The 18,848-nt window shown below is 46.2% G+C and overlaps 1 protein-coding gene across 1 annotated transcript in view; it reads right to left on the bottom strand.

Moving 5' to 3' along the window:
- The window catches only part of crm (cramped chromatin regulator), a 48,005-nt gene extending 29,236 nt beyond the window's left edge, over positions 1 to 18,769 (bottom strand). Inside the window, exons 1-10 of the mRNA XM_077661937.1 lie at positions 18,636 to 18,769; positions 17,963 to 18,243; positions 14,258 to 14,355; positions 13,998 to 14,160; positions 13,237 to 13,308; positions 12,322 to 12,370; positions 11,725 to 11,810; positions 10,069 to 10,265; positions 9,446 to 9,803; positions 7,264 to 7,817 (exon numbers count right to left, since the gene is read on the bottom strand). Of these exons, the coding sequence (XP_077518063.1) occupies positions 7,264 to 7,817; positions 9,446 to 9,803; positions 10,069 to 10,265; positions 11,725 to 11,810; positions 12,322 to 12,370; positions 13,237 to 13,308; positions 13,998 to 14,160; positions 14,258 to 14,355; positions 17,963 to 18,243; positions 18,636 to 18,697 (1,920 nt within the window). The 5' untranslated portion in view covers positions 18,698 to 18,769. The remainder of the gene's footprint in view (positions 1 to 7,263; positions 7,818 to 9,445; positions 9,804 to 10,068; positions 10,266 to 11,724; positions 11,811 to 12,321; positions 12,371 to 13,236; positions 13,309 to 13,997; positions 14,161 to 14,257; positions 14,356 to 17,962; positions 18,244 to 18,635) is intronic.
- Between the last annotated feature and the right edge of the window lie 79 nt (positions 18,770 to 18,848).

The raw sequence follows: 18,848 nt of genomic DNA on the forward strand, positions 1-18,848 counted from the left end.
TAAAAAATAAAAAGAGTACGAAAGTCCCGTGCCTTTCCAATCCACGTGGCCAACCAAGCGGTCATGAGCCACATAAATTCAGGAGTTTGTTGCAGTGCCAGCCAACACAAATGCTGCTTGTAAGCATGCTTAACAGACACTGTGAACAAACTGAAGTTGGACTGCATTGAAAGATTAGTGTGTGTTAATAAAAAAGACACTACTTTCAATGAAAACAGAGCTTTCATAATATAGAAAAGGTCATAAACTGGAATACAGGTGTCGTCACCACCTGCCAGTTTTGCAAGTAAACTGCGGTAAGTTTATGTGGTTTGTGGGCGCAGATCTTGGAGGCTGGGCTACACAGCCACTCGCTTCAAAACGGTGACCATTGACTCCTTTTCCGTGCAGATGCCACGGGTTTAAATCCAGTCAGGGGAAAATTTTCAAATGCAATTTTATGAGCAATGCATAAATGCGTCTTTTGTAGCCAGACGAAGATCAACATATGCACAAAGAGCCATAAGATTGATTTTACTATGAACACAAATTAGATGGAGCTGTTCTTACAGTACCTTTCAATAAGAGTGTATGGCCTTCTCGGCAAAGGTGACACTTCACTGATGTGCCACCTCTTGGCACAGGCCACATGATGTTTGCTTGCTAGCCAGCCAGTGAGTGCATATCTCGGCACAGCCAGCAAGGCACAAGCAGTAGGGTTTTGGCTTAAGGACGTGCTACGAATGTACTTGTGCACCCACATAAGTGAACGAACAGCAGGAAGGGGTCTGCATAAGAAGCACCTTAGCAAGCGGCTGGGTCTATTGAGGATCACACTGCTTTCAACAATGACCAAACAGACCATGTGTCAGATGTAGTATAACTAGAGGTTATATGTGCAAAGTTTTTCTTGTACTGGTTGGATTTTCGTATTCCCTATGAAAGAAAGGTCTAGATCAGCATTTACCGTAAAAGCTCCTTATTTCTAGCGTTAAGTGACCAGAAAAAAAAAATTCGCACTATCTGAAAGTTCAAATTATCCAATAATAATAAGAACTGCGCGTGTCAAGGCAAATTTATTTGGTGAAAGACTGGGCAATGCGTGCCTGCTCTTAAAATAAGAATGGTGCAGTAGCGACCATTTCTATGTTGTCATCAATAATTTGTTGTGCGCGTACTGTCAGGAGTGTCGAAGCAAAACTGCACCGAAATAGTAAAGGACTCCAGCATTCTTAACGGTGCAATGCAGTGGAGCTCCACTGCTACCTTGTCACATCCATCCTAACTGGCACTGTCACGTGTGAGGAGACTTCCCCGCACAACTAGCAAATTGCATGTGATGAACGCACTGTTTCGGTGCACTGAAGAACGGAACCACACAGACGTAAGCGAAGGAAACAATGCCCCAGAGGCGAGAAGAAATAGGGGGAGAAAGGAAACACCAGGATGCACCAACCAGCATTCGAAATGGTGCTCAGCAAGGTTAGGTTGCCTGGCTGATGTAAGCGCAAAAGCTGGCATCGCAGTGGGCTGGAAAGAGCAAAACCAAAACTAAGCGGTTGAGCTATACCCAGTGACGAGGCTGTCCATTTTTCATCCTGCTTGCAGCATCGCACATGTCAGAGGTGCGCAAGTGACTCTGCAGCATGGAATTCAGGTATTGAGTTAAGCGGTCAGACTATTCTCGTAGACGGGTCATCTGTTCATCATGGCTGCCATCGCGTGCTCATTGGAGGTTCGCAAATAATTCTGCAGCAGGGAACTCGGGTATTGAGCAGGGTTATTTCAACAATCTCTTGTTGCATCGGTCATATCTGGATGCGGTTTCCCTTCAGGAGTAAGTTTGAATTATCCAGTGCAAGACTCGTAGCATCCATAAATTAGTGAGCATTCAACGCCACAAACTTACATGGGCCTTAGCCGGGATCAATCGGCAGTTCGAATTAGCCGGATTTTAAAATTAACAGGTGTTGAATCAATGAGCTTTTACTGCCTAAGCTTGGGTGTATGACAATGAGTAATTACTCGCTCAATTAAGATCTACCCATCCTGGGGGATTCCCTTAATTACATTAGACTAAAAGCACACTGTGTATGCTTAGACGGACAAAACAAAGATGACGAATTAGGGAGAAGACACACATGCTATTTTCTGCCCCTGTCTATGCCATTAAGGGTTCATCAAGTACATAAAGCGGAAAAAAATAAATGATGAAACCAATGCAGGCACAGTCCCTGCAAACGAACGAGAATTCTTTTAAACAGAATGGCACATCTTCTTTGTGCAGGCTTAGGTGGCAGGTATAAAATATTGCTGGTGGTTTAGCTCTGGTTAAGCCTGGTCAAAAGGGAAAAGCTGCATCTGCATCTCCCTGGCTACGTTTGTGGTCCAGCAACTGGCAGTTTCCGTAGATAGCCGTACTGACACACACACAGTAGTAGGCATTTTTATAATTTTTTAAACATCTTGCTTTCTTGAAACCAGATTAAAGGCGCTGACACAAGACAGCATATATTTAATATAGCTTCAGCGATATTTACAACTGTATTATTGCTCCTTGTATGTTGTATGTGGAGATATGGGGTTCAAAACGACCCAAACCCTGCAGGTAATTTCAGAAAGCCAAACTGAAAAAGAGATTAATTTGGGGGGGAAAGGAAATGGTGCAACATGAGACAGGGGTCATTTCCTTTTCTTAAAACACACTTTAATTTTCCCTCACTTCGCACCATTCCAGTGGACAGGCAGACAGGTGTCATTTCCTTTCCTTAAAACCAACTTTATTTCGCTTTCCTTCCTTTACAGATTGGGGTGCCCATGAGATATGTGACAGGTGTAATTTCTTTTTCTTAAAACCAATGTTCATTTCAATTTACTTCCCTCACAGGCTCTATTCAGGTGTCCACCGAGATATGTGAGAAAGGTCTCATTTCCTTGTTTGATCTCTAGCTACATTCAAGGTCACACTTGTGGCCCTGCTGACAGCTGACAGCTGGAAAAAGCTGGCGTAGTAAGGCTTTTTACTTCATTAATCTCCCTGGCTACGTTTGTGGTCCCGCAACTGGCAGTTTCCATAGATAGCCACACTGACACACAACACAGTAGTAGGCATTTTTTTATTTGTTAAACATCTTGCTTTCTTGGGTAAATTTTGCGACCATAACAGCTACCGCAAGGGTAGAAGCAGTAACTGCAACTAGACCTGCAATGGTCTTGGGCATGACCTTTAGAGCAAATGTTCCAAGTGCTTTGGGGACAGTGCTTAACGTGCTGTTAACCCCCTGTGAGACTGCACTCACAACCGCGCTGCTAGATGCAGCTGCTGCACCGGCAACGTTAGCGTTGCTTAGCACGGTGCTCGTCTTGTTGGTAGCCATGTGCTCTCCATGGCAGGCGTCGTATCAATCACACCTAGCATTCCGCTAAAGTATTAAAGTGCATCAGCGTTTTATGGAGAACTCACTTTCATGACCTGCACATGAGACGCCGGCAGACGCTTTCCCGCTTGACTGAAGGTCAAAGGTCAAAGTCGAGATAGTTGGCGTAACAGCTGCTAGTGTCGCTGCTGTGGCTGACGTCATGTGTCGAACCTGACTACCACCAGTTATGCTCATGGTCTGACTTTTACCGACATTCAAGGTGAAACCTGTGGCCATGGTGACCTCTAGCTACATTCAAGTTCAATCAGCCCTAAAGCAGTCTGAGGCACCCCATCACTACAGAGTTTTCTGAGTTTTCCGAGTTTCACTACTAGCACGCTACGATAGTGGTTATTGGTCATGCACCAGCGAGCCAAGCCCAGCTGTGCACCACTTCGGATGCTGACTGCCACGTCGCTTCTGTCTGCGCGGTCCCATGCAGCAAAAATGTGCGCTCATCACAACCTATTAGCAATTTGAGTGTGACAAAGCCTCCTTGCATGGATGCCAACGCTACCACATTGCACCTGTGAATGAGGCTGCAGAAGACCTTACTACAGTAGAATCTCGATAAACGGAAATCGGTTAAACGAAACTACCGCTTAAACGGAACAAACGCCTCACGATTGGTTGGTTTTGTATTAAGCCAATGTAAAAAAAATCTCGTTAATCGGAACTCAAATTTTGCGACCACCGCGTTAACGGAACCGAAAAACTCGAAACCGCAACTAGTTGGACAAGCGCAGTGCCATCGCGGTACGCATCAATGCTCCCCTCCTTCTCCTCCCCGCGTCACCACTCCGGTTTCCGTCTCCGGCGGTTTCCGGTTTGCTCGTACACTGCCCTCCGCATCGCTCGCTCGCGTTCACGGCGGTTGTGTTCAGTTAGGCCTAAGCCCTAGAGCCCTAGAGCTTTTGTTCGGTCCGATGGCAGCGCAAAAACGACCGCACAATGCACTTGCGTTGGAAAGGAAGATGGAGATCATCAACGACTTCGAGAGTGGTGGCTTCACGAAAACGGCGCTAGCGACGAAGTACGCCGTCCCCAAAAGCAGCCTAACAAGAATTCTTCAGGACAAGGACAAGCTGCGGGAGGCGTTCGAGACGTCACGCTTTGGTCCTCAAAGAAAACGACTGCGAGCGGCTGACCACGAAGACTTGGAGAAATGCCTGGTGCTTTGGCTGCGCAGAGCCCGCAGTGAAAACATCCCAATCAGCGGGCCACTAATTCGTGCAAAAGCGGAAGAATTTGTTCTTCGCCTCGGCATCGAGGGTTTCTCGTGCAGCGAGGGGTGGCTGACCCGGTTTAAAGAGCGCAATGAACTGGTGTTTCGTGCTGTTTCAGGGGAAGCTGCCGCTGCTGACGCGACGGCATGCGGAGACTGGCGAGAAAGACGGCTGCCCGAGATTCTGGAGGAATACGATCCAGAGAACATCTACAATGTAGATGAGACTGCACTCTTTTACAAGTTGCTCCCCTCAAAATCGCTATTATTTAGAGGAGAGAAATGCACCGGAGGGAAACTGAGCAAGGACAGGCTGACCGTCCTTATCGGTGCCAACATGACGGGCAGCGATAAGTTGAAGCCGCTAGTGATCGGCAAATCGAAGCATCCTCGTTGCTTCAAAAACGTCGCAACCTTGGCCGTTTCATACCAGGCCAATGGCAAGGCGTGGATGACGCAAGCCATTTTTAGTGAGTGGATTTATCGCGAGGATGCACGCTTCTCTCGCAACAAGCGGAAAGTTTTGTTCCTGGTGGATAACTGCCCTGGACACGGAACTGTGCCAGGCTTGAAGTCCATACAGCTGGAATTCCTGCCAGCGAACACCACAGCACTGCTGCAGCCTATGGATCAGGGTGTGATTCAAGCGCTCAAGTCGCGCTTCCGCAAAAATCTTAGGAGGATGCTCTTATGCATGGACCAGGGGAAGGAGTACAAGGTAGATGTACTGCGTGCCGTTTACCTCCTGGATGATGCTTGGCGGCAGGTTAGTGCAACCACCATTGCCAGCTGCTTCAGGCATGCGGGATTTGCCGCAACCACAGAAAAACCCAGCACACAGAGCGAGCCTGATGATGTTCACGACGCAGCCGAGGAAGATTTGCTACTAGAGAATTGTGCTGCGATGGGCATTCAACTTGATGAATATGTCCAGATCGACAGCGATGTGGCAACATGCCCAGAAAATACCGTGCACAGCATTATAGCTGATGTCTGCCCCCCTGATGAAAGTGAAGACGAGGAGGAAGAGCTTGAAAACGAGACCGCTGACTCTGATCCTGTGGTGACACCTGCGCAGGCGGAATCGGCAGTCCAAATGCTGAAGAGTTTCTTCCAACGAGAAGAAGGTTCGGAAGTGTTTCTGCACAGCCTGTCAAGTATGGGTGATGCCATTAACAAAAAACAGCTGCAAGAGCTCAAACAAGCAAATATAAAATCCTTTTTCACTAGCCAATAAGTGGTAATTCCCACTCTTTTGACATTTTTTTTTTTTTAATTTCAGTACTAGTACTACTGGAACAAAAATTCACTGCTTATTTTTCTCTAATAAAGTTTGTTCTCATAGTGTACCGTTCTCCTTATTACCTAGATTTCGCAAATTGAGATCCGCTGAGACTGCCAACTGCGCGCGCGCGCGCCAGCCACGTAGGGTTCACGCGGAAGCGGATTGCGCAATGCTGAACCTATTCTCTCTTTAAACGAAACTCCTGATAAACGGAACATATTTTCCCGGTCCCTTGAGGTTCCGTTTAACGAGAGCCCACTGTATTTTGAAGCAATTCTGCTTTGATGTTCCCAACAGTGGGCATGCAGTACAGCATCAATTGCAAAAAATCTTCATTGCTACACAGTTCAGCCAGAAGCAGATGACCATTGCCTAATATTTCATCAATTAAATTTGCTAAGGTGCAAAATGATTTTTGAAAGTTTCTTAGCAGCCATTCCATGATTCGACCTTTGGATAATTCGAACGTTTTTCCCAATCCCTTGAGGTTCCAAGTGAAGTGGTTTTACTCTATTATGAAACCAATGCATTACTGATAACTTTATTTCAACCATACAACCAGTTGGAGACTGCTAGTTGGGGAGCAAACTTATGAGTGCTTTTTTACCATAATTTATGCTATGCTAACGCTTTTAGCTAAATTTGCATAGGGAAATATTTTCAAAATACTATTTGTATACATAGATATCCATTAATCAAATCCCATTTAATTTTGAACTGTATTAAGGTGCACATCTGATAATTCAAACAAAAACCTCGGGTTCCTTGAAGTTTGAATAAATGACAGCCTACTGTACTTATATAAAACTTAGCCATGAGAAAGCTAAGCCGCATCACTTTTGGTGCACAGCTAGACTCCAGGTACTCGACGGCATTGCTGTAATGTTCTTTTATTTCGCCTGCCAACTAAACAAAAAATAGAAGGAAGCCAACATCGATCAAAACAGCCCAATTCGCCTGCACTACTGCCAGCCTCGTGCAGTGCTGGCCCCTTTTCCTTCGTCAGTTGAGGCAATCTAGGCGTGACAAGCAGTGGTGAAAGTTGCTCTTGGGCTCTCTAATGTCAAGACAGAAAGCTGGGCTAGTTGGTGGTTCATGATTGATTAAAAAAACTAGTCTGAGACAAAGGGGGTAGAAACAGTGCTCGTCCTGTCCGTTTCTACCCCTTTGCCCCAGTCTACTGTGCTAGGCTTCTTAATCAATCTCTCTAACATGTGCTAGTGAAATCAGTGGAACATTGCCACACTTTGCAACTATGAGACAAGATCAGAAGTTGCATGTCCTGGAGACTTTCGTCCCGATAGTGCCTATCGAATGGTCTAGATACAAGCTCTGTTGCTACATGCTGCACCCACCATTAGATAGAGCTCCCCGATGGTCATAAGCCCGGCCTCCTGGGCCGTCCAGCCCTTGGTGCTGCGCTCACGGGCCCGGTCTTCCTCCTCCTTCCGCTTGGCCTGGGCCTCCATCAGCTCCTGCCGGGCCTTCCTCTCCTCCTCTTCCTCCTCCTGTCTCTTCCTCCTGGTAGGCTCATCTTCTTCCTCCTCGCCCCCCTGGCGGGCCTCCTCGGCAGCCTTGCCCAAGAGCTGGCCCAGAGTGAGGCCCTCCGCATCCACACTGCTGTCCGCCAGGATATCCGCCACGCTCTCGATGGCTGGAAGAGGCACAGAGGTCGCAGAAATCGAGGGAGAGGAGGAAACCGGACACGGCTCGGAAATGCCGGAGCCAGCTTCTGAACCAGCGGGGCCCACTGCCGTTGCTGGTGCCAGCAGGTCCGGCTCAAGCATGCTGCGCAGAAGCGTCAGTGACTTGGCAGCCTCGTCTTCGGGGCTTTCCTGTTCCGCACGTGGCAGAGGCGAGGATGTCACGCTGCCCTGGGACGCTGTCTCGCCACCACTGCTGCTGGCACCTGCACCAGTGGACAATCGGAGAGAAAACAGAAACGAGCAAGCTTTGACACCTTTCGCTGTTTTCATATCAGCACTATGGCACAATTTTGACACTCTGCTGGCAGCTGCATCGTGACTGATGTGTTGTAGCGTAATTCCTTGGCCATCGCAAATATTCTGACTGATCTTTTTCAGACTCAACGGGAATCTTCAAGCATCAACAAGCAAATGCACCCAGAAAAGACCTTTATTGAACTTCATCATGTTATTCCAAGAAGCTGGAAGAAGTACATGATGGTTTTCTGTACTTTCTGCTGCTTGACATATTTGGACTGCTTTGAACACCTGTATGTGTAATGCCGCCACTAAGCACAGGCAATAGCACTATAGCTTTTTTTTTTTTTAATACGTTGTGTATCTTGCATTATCTTTTGAACACAGTGTAACATTTTTTGTTGTTGCTGAATTGTGCTACCTGTACCATATTTCTGTTTTTCCCCCTACAATAATGCCCGTTTCAGGGCGCTGTAGGTATCTGAATAAAGAAATAAATAAATAAATAAACTATATCTACTGTTACGCACTCAGTATTTGACGGCTGCACTGTCATTGGCATGGCACCAACATGCTACAGCTCATCAGCTACAGATTTGTACTTGGCTGGTTACCAAGGCAACTGCCAATGATCAGACTGAGTGAAGAATGCTCAAAGAACAAGGGCAGGGTGCACTGTCTACCCCTCAGCTAGTTTAAATGCAGACAAGTGGAGCTTCACACAAAATGCCGTGTTTTATATAAAGAATGCACTGTATTACTGAACATCACCAATGCAATGAGACTGATGCTTCCTTGGGGCTAATTTATATTGACAGGCAGGGAGGGGGGGCCTGCGTGCTGGCAGCTCACTAGGTGTTACTAGGCCTACTCAGCTTCGCATCCTGCTTTGGAACTAGTCACTGCCTGTCATAAGATGTCTATTCCTGTCACCAGTACAGTACAAATAGAATCAGATGACTAAAATTAAAGTACACCTGGTTCCCATAATTCCTTCAGCAGCGAAGCACGCCAGGCGAGAGCAGCCAGTAAACTTTCACAAGGCTCTCTTCATCGCATGACAGCGTAGAATATGGGCGGAAGAAACCAAAGGTCTCCCTCAAGCACACCCCATGTTCACCTTGTTGTGCAATTTCATGTACTAGCGGTGCCAACAAGTGCCAAGGCCGCACATACAGCCGGCCTGTCTCCACAGGAGAACTGCGATCGAAAGTGCTGCTAGAAGCACCACTCGCGGGGGCATGGCATATCGTTCAATATATTGAATGTTCTGCTGAATGCGAGTTCGATAAGCATGAACAACAATGCAATTCTTTTGCATGGGATTTTCAAGGAGACGTTCGGATTGTTCCATATAAACTATAATTCGATATATATGTGTGCTTGACTGGCCTCAAAGCAAGCATAAGGCATAGAGCAGCATGGTCGAAGAAAGAGTAGGGAAACACAGGCCTCCTTTTCCCACCTCTCCTCTACTCAGTAGTCTGTCATTTTCATTCTGTGCTGTGTTACATGCATTGCCCCATGGCCCAAACCTCAGATGCCTCACCAATATGACTGCCAATCAGCAAGTAGCACAATCTATTCCACTAACTCGTTTGCTGTGCAGGCTCGACAGGCGGACCAGCCTCCGTTGCAGAGTCCTGTGCACTGCTGGGGGCGGGCGCAGCGGCAGCAGTTGTCGGGGGTGGAGGGGCGCTGGCAGCGGCAGCAGCCTTGACGGCGCGCGACTGCTTGGCTGGTTTGCCAGTTCGTGTCTTGAGCCCGTCAGCCATGGCAGCCTTTTTTCGGTGGCACTGGAAGGACACGTCAAGGCTGGAAGCCATGGCTGAGATGCTCACTGGTGAGATGGGGGTGCTAGGCCAGACGCGCAGCTCCTGCGCCACCTCAGGCTCAACCGAGGCCAGGGCCTTGCAGTCCGTGCCAGCCAGGCTGGCCACAACTTGCTCCTTCTGTAAAAGCACACACAATCTCCTGGCTCCGACGTGTAATGTTCATGGTCAACAAACCACATTCATAAGCATGTCATTAAAGAAAAAAAAAAGGACTAAGAAACACTGTACATCGTGCATCATGCTGCGTCATATTCGTTGCATCCCACACTGTGCATCCTAGCATGCTCGATGTACCAAGATGGGGAAATCATAAACAAAAAGCAGTAGCACATCACAACTTTCCAGTACTTTGAAAGGCTTAGCAATCAAGAGGCACGGTCACCTGCCGGAGTCGAAGGGGCTTCCACCGTGCCTGCAAGTGCTCGAGCACATTGGAAAGCCGGCGCTGAAGGCTGGTTTTTGTGCGTACACGGGGGTTTTGAGCCAGGGACTGCACCTGCACCCAGGCGGAGTTCGTACGGGGCCGGAACTCCACCCACACGTCGACGGGGAGCTTGGGTGGCTCTTCATCCTTTGCATCTGAAAACAGCCTCGGATTCAGCATCATGTCAGCAATGGCCGCTGCCGCAGTTGCTTACACCTGTGGCAGCTGTCAATCCCTCCACCCCTCCCTACCCCGCCACCCCCCAAATAAAGGAAAAGGTGGTGACATGAAAGGGTTGCTTACAAATCATCTGGCAGGATTATTTATAAACCCATTTTTCTTGCCAATAAATGAGTCTTATGCTGTCAGACAAATGTCAACAGAGAACAATAACAATATTTACAGAGAACAAAAACTGAATGGAGTTGACCTTAGTGTCCCTTTAAGAGCTGAGCAAATGCAACTTGTAGAGGTCTGCAACTGCTATAGGGCATGTAATTAAAGTCATCGCCGGAAGAGTTCTTTTTTTTAAATTCTGCAGGAGTACCTCAAGTGCTCGAACAGACAGCTGAAAAACAAAGCCAGCTGAAAAATTGTGCACTAATTCAACTCTTATTTGTGACAGCTGAAGGAAGCAGTTACAGCTTTCTCCCTGTCTTGATGATTCTGGATCATTACACTATATTGGCTCCCAGGAGCGTCGACCCCACCACAGCGCTGGAATAACAGCATGGTGACAACTTTCACGAGCTCAGCATTCAACAGATGCGCAGTCATTGGCATCCTGCCACAATTTCTCGGACAAAACTGGTAAGCACAAGTGAGAAAGGAATAAATTCAAGACGCAAAATCAAACAGACTGCAGGGGGATGCGTGTCGCAAACCGTCCCATAAAAGGGCCAAAAAACGAAAAACGAGAATGGAGAGGAAGGTAAGCATGCAGAATAACCACTATACCTCTGGCACCATGCCTCAGACCCTGTCAAGAACCAATCTCAAAACTGGCAGTGCATCACTAATGGCTTTGCAATTAAGTTATAGCAGGAATTAAACTTCCAGTCACTAAAGTATAAGTAAAGTCAGGACTGCAAAGTTTTCCTGCAACTGTGTAGACTTCACTCTGAAAAGCACTGCCACTGTCCAGTACTCACGCCCTCAGCACAGCCGCTTGCTTTCCACAAGCTTTGCTTAAGCAATTTGAGACTTGCACAGACTGCAGCAACTGTTAAGAGCCCCCACAGCAGAGCATATCCAGCAACAAAAGAACAACACAGTCACTTATGCATAATGCAGTCATTATGGGCCACCTGATCCGAATGTCAGCACTGCAATTAAAAGTAGCTCTCTCTCGCTATACCTCCACTAGATTTTATCGATGTTTTGGACCCCTTGGAGTTTGAGTCAACAAGGCTCCAATGTACAAACAATGTGCTGCTGCTGCGAACATGAATGAGGACCAAGAAATCGAGCAACGATCTGGACCATGCCCAAAACTTCAGGCACAGAAATAGTATCTTGACTCAGCGAGATGTGTGATAGTATTTTGGCACCGAAAAAAAAAAATGTTTTGTTAGCAACTGCAAGGTCTCGAATACAAGATAAACCATGTTTCACCTTCCACGTTGTTGAGTTTCTTCAGCGCTCTACACACGGGTGTCTTGATGCGAACTCGTTTTCCCCGAATTTTCACCACAGTCGAACTGCATGATAAAAATGACACAACATTTGATTCAGAGTGAAAGCATGGGCTTTTTTTTTTAGTGGGTGGGGGTGGGGGAGGCAAGTGATTTTACCATTTTACGTGCATGAATGATTGTACAGACACGAGGACTGATTCAATTCTCTGACTTTTTTTTTAACAGACACGCAAGATTTTGCTGGGTCAGAACCAGATTAGTGCTTCGTAGAAGATGACGATGAGTGGACAATGCCGTGGGACAGAGCGCTCACGCTAGGAAGTGCTGCATAGAAAACAACGATGAGGAGCACTCGCGCTAGGCACATATATGCGAGAGCCGATCACATACATGCAAGAAACGATTTTGCTAGGCTCTGAACGCCCAGATTAGAGCTTTCACTCTAAAATATTGAAAGGTTGCAGCCTTCAGTTGCCTTCATGTACTCTGATGAGCATGATGTTTGGTGCGCAAGAATGTGCTATAAATATCTGTGAAATACACTGAAAACCTAGAAAGCCACTGCATTACTTACCCAGTGAGGACAAGTTCAGTTAGAAGCTGTCCACTCTTTTCATTGATGCCTGCAGGAAAGCCACAAACATACAGTCTCATATTACATGAAACTGCACATAAAGTGAAATGGAATAACAATCCACATGTCAAATCAGTTGGAACTGCATCAAACCACACATGAAATACACAAAAGAATTCATTTTAGCCACTTCCTAATGAAGTTGAATGCACCTGAGAAGCTTTTTCTGTAAGCGATTAGTGGTGGTCTTATGCTCAATGCTGTTATACATGCAAAATGCTTTTGTTACTATACTCAGTTTCAAACATCATGTGCAACGCTGTCAAAGCAGCGCTCTTGTTTGTGCTGCCTGCATCCGCGACCAAAAAGTAGTGCGTTATTTGTGGTGAGCGAAACATAGCAAATGCTTTGCCTGTAGGCTTACCACATGACACATTTGTCATGATCTTGATTAAATGCACTGTTATTGCTGACAACGCGCTGTCGCTTTATCGTGCCATAGACCACTCCGGCACAGAACGAGCGCGGAGTAACACGCCTCCCTTTGTTGTCCCGTCCGGACTACTTCCGTACCTTTCACAACGTTGTACCCGATGTATGAAACGGAGTATAGTACACCTAAAAAACCTTACTGTTTGCATAAAAGCACAAAAGCGAACATATTATAACAACTAAGCATTTTCTTTCACCCTCATCAAGGTGGCTGTTCGGGTGAGTTGGTTCATCATGGTGAAACTTGTAGTGATTGAAAGACATGAACAGATACAAAGTAGACTACATGTGCACCATGTCTTTCAAGCACTACGCAAGTTTCATTTTCATCCTAATCATGGGCTCACTCAGCACACTTACCTATGAAGCAGGCTAATTCAACAAAAAAGATAAATCTTCATAGCTTAGTAAGCAGGTACATACAGGCACCATACTTCTTCCGCAGTTCAGCATAGTTGATAAGTCCATAAAGTTCTTGCGCATGCTTCTTCACATCTGGTGGAACAGAAAGCCAAAAGCAAAGCCAGACATTCACAATAGTCACAAGAAAGTAAAACAATAAGCACACTCCAACAGAGCAAAAATGGATGCTTTCAGGTGCTTTTTCTCTTGTCTAGACTACAAACCAACCAGCCCACATTGCAACTATTCCGCGAAGAATATCAATTAGTATCCCAATCTCAGGTTCTATCTTTGCAGTAACATTTCAAAATTTGAGCTTTTCCATGATACTTCATCAACATTGCAAGATATAAAACAGCGCTTATTTCCGATATGCAGCTTTTCAAGAACAGTAACATGCCAAACTTTGCTCTCGTTCCAAGGCTATAAGTGTGACCTGATTTCTTGACACTCGATCACAGTCGAAATAATAACCACTAGCAAATTCTCAAAGCTATTTCACATCAATGAAAATAAGGGCACTAGTGGCATAATACTGCTTCAGGTATTAAGCACTATGGATTTCTTGCTACTCAAGCACAGTCAAAGTAATAACTACTAGCACATTCTCATATGCATAAACAAACAGGAAGCCCATAACGATCTGCACAGCTGTATTAATAGTTTTTACATGCTTACAAAAATAAAAGGACTAGTGGCATATAACTGTTCCACATGCTCCCTAAGAGGATGTCTTTCGTGAAGCTGCCGTCTTTCGTGGTGACAATCTCAGAGCAACCTACCTTCACGGCCCTCGCCAATGTCAGTGAACTTGGCAATCTTGTGCCAAGTTCTGTAGTAGAAGTGTCGAACCTGATCTTTGTTCTTGATGCAGTGAGCGGGAACGCCTTTCTTTTTGCTGCGCTGAGCAATGTACGACTGAATGCTCTCAAAATCTTTTCCAAACTGCAAGAGAAATACATAAAAAAAATACTTCAGGTCTTCGGATCTCAGCAACAACTAAACATATCCAGAAACTATAGGACACAAAGTGCACGTATACCTCACACACAGCTTCGAAAAATGCATTTTTGTCCTCAATGCTCCATAGCTCCCACGGGCGGCGTGTCTTGCCACCATCAGCACCACCTTGCTTGGACACTGAAAGAGAGCATGCCGCCCTGTTAAGACACCTACATCCAAGTGCATCTGATATCACAGCATTGCCATCCTCCCTAAAAATCAAGAGATGATGTTGTTGATTGGTTTATTGGTTTATTGGGGTTTAACATCCCGAAGCGACTCCGGCTATGAGGGACGCCGTAGTGAAAAACTCCGGAAATTTCGACCACCTGGGGTTCTTTAACGTGCACTGACATCGCACAGTACACGAGTTAGGTTTTATGGTGCATAAGCGACTAAGGCTATCATAGGGAAATACAAGGGTATATCCATCTGTTGTTCTGAAGGACTACAATTTTCGAAGGGTAACGAATTGCTTAGAATCCTTTCTTTTCTTTAGGAACCTAACAGGTCTCAATAAACCCACAGCTGCATTTTTACCCGAGAGCAAGCTGGAGTAGAGAGCCTTGTGTTCACTGCAAAATGCAGTGAAATGCTTTTTCTTAGTTGAGTTTTGTGCATGAAATAAAACGTGGTTTACTGTGACAACGGCAATGTATGGTTCACAAAGAGGCTTTCCTAATTTCATATACGTGGAGTTGTCTTTAAAAGGTGTAGGCCCAATAAGAAAGTGGCAAAAAATCACTTCAATGAAGCATTCTTGGCATTTATAAGACTTCCATCCACCTAGAATCAGCTCCATCATGTGTATTTATGGCTGATTTTGGCACATAGGCCAACTCTATCGCTACTGCTTCTACTAGTGCAGCTTGGGACACAGGTCAACCTTCTCGTCTGTCCTCACATTATGCCTGCTTGTTACATTGTGTATGAAGTCTTCTATTAACACTTCTACTACATCTCTGCAAAAAAAAAAAAAATCTTTCTTCTTAAAGTGCTCATGCAACGTGGACATAGTTCCACGTGTGATGGTGGTGTTAAAGGAATTACCCAGCAATATGAAAGCGGGTAAAGCAAGGCCTTATGAAAGAATGCGCGGCTCAATGTGCCCAAATTAACACCAAGTCAATGACACTGAATGGTTACATGACCACAAAGTGCTTGAATCCATGATGTCACCAAGCCTGCCGCATATTTCACTTCACAGTCACACATTTGGCTGTTTAAAGGGCTTGCTGCATCACTGTAGCTGTCCCAGCAATCCTCTCAAAGCACGGAGAATAGCACAGACCTATTACGTCACCGTGTTTCAGCTCACAAAGGCTATAGTATCTTGTAAGAAGATTCGCACCCAAGGAATAAAGTGTTTTATTATTAGGCACTGGCAGTTTTAGTGGATAATTGAACAGACACCCAAATGAAGAACAAGGCATACTAGGACTAAGAACACTAGAAAGTTCCCAATAAAGCAGGTGCATTCTATCATGCTCTGCTATTCTAAACAACCACAGGGCTTCCGACAGAAAAAGGCTGCTTCTTGGATGGCCTATTCTGTCTCCGATTGTGAGGCTACTTTATGCACAGTAGCCATAAGAGCCATGGAAACAATAAAGAGCAATAAGTGCTGTGAAGCATGGACTCATATAGGGAAAGGAAGAAAATGAAAGGCTAACCAATAAAGAGCGCTGGTTGGTTAACCTGCACTCAAAGAACGGATAAAAAAGAAAGAGGGGTGAAGTAAGTGTGAAGGGCATCAATGAAGGACGTGTGAACAGCGTTGTCACAGCTTGTCAGGCAAGTACAATGTTTTCAGGGAGCAAGACAACGCCCGGCGAGCCTTCAGGCCTCTGGCCACCGAGTTCACAGTGGCTACTGAATGAGGATTGTCATCTTTGTCAGTGGGCGAGGACCAAGGTGAGAGCTGACTGCAAAGCATCTTCATAATGTATCATATCGTAGGTAGGGTTTTGCAGCCCAAAGCGGCAAATGGGCTATAAGAAGCACCATAGCGGAAGGTTCCGGATTACCTTTGACCACCTGTGGTTTTTAAATATGCATGAATATTGCACAGCACATGAGCATTTCTGCATTTCGCTGCTATCGAAACTTGTGCATTAAACACACGCAAACTACACCCAGTGTCAAAGGTCTACAGAATGCAACATTACTCAAAAAAAGCTTCGTTTTATCGGTGTTTTTGCAAGTAGCCTGAAATAGATATAGGCAGCTGAATAGTGAACGTACAAATTATGCAATACACCATAAAACGTCAAGCAAAATGCTCCCTGAATACAAAGCAAATAAATTGCTTCACCTAAGTCATGCTTCATAAACTTATGACAGCAGGCGTAAATGCCCAGAGCTTATTTCAATGTAAATTGTAAAGAAAAGTGGATGCAAACTATGATACTGACCAAAAAGACACTAGAACATGACAAGTGGTTTTGACTGCAATCTTTGCTTAAATTACCGTGTCCCACCACTAAGAAACGAAATTACACGAACTAAACCTTGCCTGAACTCGTAGAAAACGCTGCCAAAAAATAGCAAGAACGCTGTTTAATATTTGATCTTCAAATTGTTTTAAAACCCTAGGCATGCTTTCAATACGAAGCATGGATACGGTTAAATGACATTTACATCAAGCAGTGTGTGACATATACTGTAAAAACCAAATACCAATATTTCCAACACCACAGGCACAACCATTTAAATTTTTGTAGCCTGTTTCTGGGGGCCTGATCTGTTTATATTAGACATGCGCAACTTCAAAACAATATACAGTAAAAAGTAGTACGAAGCAAGAATAAAGTTCACCCTTCATATATATCCGGAATAGATGACCTGGCGGGCAACGGTAACATGACAGCTTACTGCCAGCAAAAAAAAAAAAAAAGTTAACTACGCTTTCACGAGCGAATTAGCAATGCAGGTGAGCGGGGAGACTGTTAAAGAAAGGAAATAAGAGGCAATTGTCTCTGACTGGGCGGACACCTGAACCGCGCCGTGCGGTACAATGAGGTTTGGTTTGGTTTGGTTTGGTTTAGGGGGGTTTAACATCACAAAGCGACTCAGGCTATGAGGGACGCCGGAGTGAAAGGCTCCGGAAATTTCTACCACCTGGAGTCCTTTAACGTGCACTGACATCGCACAGTACACGGGCCTCTAGAATTTCGCCTCCATCGAAACTGGAAGGCACAAAGAGGTGAACAAGAGGAAGAGCACTAGTGAAGCGCCGAAGTATTCGAAGCCAGCGAGGTGAAAGCTCGACGTACAGCGCAATGCGAAAGAGCAGTTGCACAAAATTATTCTAAGAATATATGCGAACACGAGAGCTCGTAACGACTACGGCGCACATGTCCTTCCCCAGGTGTGCGAACAGCACGCGCACGGGTTTAAGTTTGTAGTGCATACGTGCGCACTACATGAAAACCCCGCATATGAACTGTCAACAACGCCAAACGTCGCTGCCTCACCGTTTTGTAACAGCGAACACAGCATGCGTGCCTACTTACCAGAACAATGCTATCAGATACACAGATGATGACAACGAGGCCCGCACGTCAGCAAGCTATCTATGAATCAAACCGTGAACTCGATGAAAGATCACAGAATATATCCGTGTCGCCGACGCAGCAGCGCAGCACACACCCATCGCAGCAGCGACAGTAAACACTGCCTGCGACATCAGCTGGCGCTCGACGAAAGACACTTGCAAAGCAGGGCACCGGGAAAAGGCACTGACCGGCGGACTTCTTGTTGGCAGCCGCATTGCTCGAGGAGGCCGGGTTGGCCGGTGCACTTGGCGGTGGGCTGGCGTCTTTGCGTGGCCGCTTGGTAACACGCAGGCTCGATCGCTGTACTTGCACGGCACCCTGTTTTTCGTGGGCACCATCCTCCGCAGTGCCCAGTCCACTGCTGGGCGAGCCAAGGCGCGGAGCGTTTTGGGAGCGCGTTCGAGTGAGCTGCTGAGCGGGCTGGACTTCGCGGTTGGGAACCGAGGCTTCTTTCCCAGCCTCCGATGATCTGCGAAGACGCGCACATTACGGGGTAATAAAACGTCGTGACACGTGCGTAATCAACCACCGTGCAGCGGCAATTAGCGCGCAGCTATCGCAATTAAAGCGAAGAAAAATACTGTCGGAAGTAAGATGGCTACCAACGCGAAAGGTTTTTTAACTATCGGACCCCTCCGGGAAGAGGCGGGCATTTCGTTTTTATTTCGACAGCGATCGGGCGCGCTTAGGTTTGAACCTGGCACGCTGCTGCGCGGTCGGCATGGGCGAGACATTGCGTGACATTTCCGTGCGCGAATCGACACTACAGTAACGAAGAGAAAACACTGGAAAAATAAGCTAGAAAATATGGCGACGACGTGAAAAGAGCAAAGTAGGCTTAGCTAGAAGATCGACGCTTACATGTCTTCGGAACGCTTTTCTTCCTGTGTACAGCATGATCCCGGCTTTTTGCGCTTTACCATCGGACCGGTAACTTGGTCTATAATCCCAGCATCTTCGATGCAATCGTATCCAGCCGCCGATGCACTTATCCACGCACAAATGTCAGGCGTGTTTGGCTTGCCGCCGCTTGTTGCTACACGTAAGAGGGTTTCTGGGAGCCGAGCAAGTCAA

The sequence above is a fragment of the Amblyomma americanum genome, chromosome 4, assembly GCF_052857255.1.
Source record: "Amblyomma americanum isolate KBUSLIRL-KWMA chromosome 4, ASM5285725v1, whole genome shotgun sequence".
NCBI lineage: Eukaryota > Metazoa > Arthropoda > Arachnida > Ixodida > Ixodidae > Amblyomma > Amblyomma americanum.